This window comes from Buceros rhinoceros, unplaced genomic scaffold (assembly GCF_000710305.1).
Source record: "Buceros rhinoceros silvestris isolate BGI_N320 unplaced genomic scaffold, ASM71030v1 scaffold26080, whole genome shotgun sequence".
Classification (NCBI taxonomy): domain Eukaryota; kingdom Metazoa; phylum Chordata; class Aves; order Bucerotiformes; family Bucerotidae; genus Buceros; species Buceros rhinoceros.
Window position 1 is genome coordinate 510 of NW_010390522.1, and position 1,617 is coordinate 2,126.

General features: G+C 64.1%; 1 protein-coding gene across 1 annotated transcript; it reads right to left on the reverse strand.

Moving 5' to 3' along the window:
• Positions 1–88: 88 nt before the first annotated feature.
• LOC104495255 (transmembrane protease serine 9-like) lies at positions 89–1,141 on the reverse strand (the record flags this gene model as incomplete). Its single annotated transcript, XM_010138207.1, has 2 exons — positions 89–449; positions 1,005–1,141. Coding segments are annotated over 2 exons (498 nt in total), but the record flags the coding sequence as incomplete, so codon positions are not given.
• Positions 1,142–1,617: the final 476 nt, after the last annotated feature.

Genomic DNA, 1,617 nt, shown 5'->3' on the forward strand with positions numbered 1-1,617 from the left:
CTGGGAAAGGAAACGCCGGGTTCGGCCCCTGCCGTGCTGGGGCTGGGGGCCTCCTGCCGACCCGGCCCTGAGCCTGTGCCGGTTTTACCTGGGGCCTGCGTGGGCTCCGCAGGCTCGGTGCTTCTCAGGGCTGCGGAGGTTTCTTCCATGGCTGTGGTTGTCTTCGTGCCCAGGGAGGTTTGGCTGAGCAGATGCGCCGTGCTTGCGCCGGGCTGGTGGGTGAGGGTGGCTGCAGTAGAAGCTCTAGCGAGGGCCGAACTGGAAGAGGTGCCTGTGCCAGGGCTGGGCTCTGGTGAGATGGTGTCCTGGATCCAGTCTTTGAGTTGGGTAATCCTGGAGTACACCCCGGGCTTCGTAGCCTGGGCACAACCAATTCCCCAGCTGACGATGCCGGCCAGGTAAAACACTCCTGGGGTCACCTCGCAGGCCAAGGGGCCACCGGAGTCTCCCTGAGGAAGAAGGAAGGCAACGGCTGCTCAGCCCAGACATGGAGCTGCCCCTCAGCCACGCGGGGAGGACTCAGCAAGCCCCAAACGCTTCTCCCCGGCCCCGCAGGGCTGTCCCTGGGCCGGCAGCGTGTGTGCACGAGGCTGGAAGGGCTGTCCATGGGCCGGCAGCGTGTGTGCACGAGGCTGGAACGAGGGTCAGTGGCTCAACTGGCTGCACGGATACAAGTGACACTTGTTGTGAAAGTTAATAGCTCCTGCCAGCCCCTTGCCTCAGGTGCAGGATGGCACCACCACCTACTGCTGCCTCGCTGCCGCAGGAGACTCTTCCTCCAGTGCTCCGGTCTGGGCAGGCGGAGCAGTGGGATCGTGGTTTAAGCCACGCTCAACTTGCTGGACCGATTTGCCTTTCTAAAGCCCCAAGGCGGTGGCTGGGTTTTGAGCGGAGGGACGTGCGGGTCACAGCCCGGCCACAGCAGCTCAGGAGGGGTTTCCCAAGGGTGTCAGCCAGCGTCCTGGTCCAATCCGCCGAGGAGCAGCGACAGCCCAGACTCTTACCTGGCAGGAGTCGATCTTCCCCTCCAGGAAGCCAGCACAGAGCATCTGGTCCGTGAGGGAGAAGTTGTAGAGGAAGTTGCAGGTCTTCTGGTCGATGATGCCCACGGAGGCTTTCTGCAGGGTCTCTGGCACGGTGACTGCACGGAAACCACGGGACGGGTGAGCACAGCAGAGGGAAGCGGGAGCGAATGGCTTTTAGACTGGTCCAACACATATGTCAGGAAAACAGGCTCTAGTCCCACACAGGAGCTGAGTCCCGGATGAGCCGCGGGCGGCCCTGAAGCTCCTGGCTCACCCCGGGGTGCGGCTCCACACCTGTGCAGAGGACACTGCACCCGGCAGCAGGGGTCTGTTGTCGTGACAGCTCATGGGCTCCCGGTCAGCTGCTGGAGGGACGGTCTTTGGTAGCACACGTGCCACCCTCGGGCCTGCTCCCTACACCAGGATCCCTGCTCTTCCCAATTGCTTGGAACGTCTTTGCGGCCAAGCGTGGTTCTGAGGCTGCCGTGCCGTCCTGCCAGGGCTGCAGGCCACCGAGGCAGTGCCCCACGTGTGCTCAGCGTGGCACAGCTCCGAGGGGAGCCCAGCGGGTCTGTCCTGGGTCCTGCCCAGC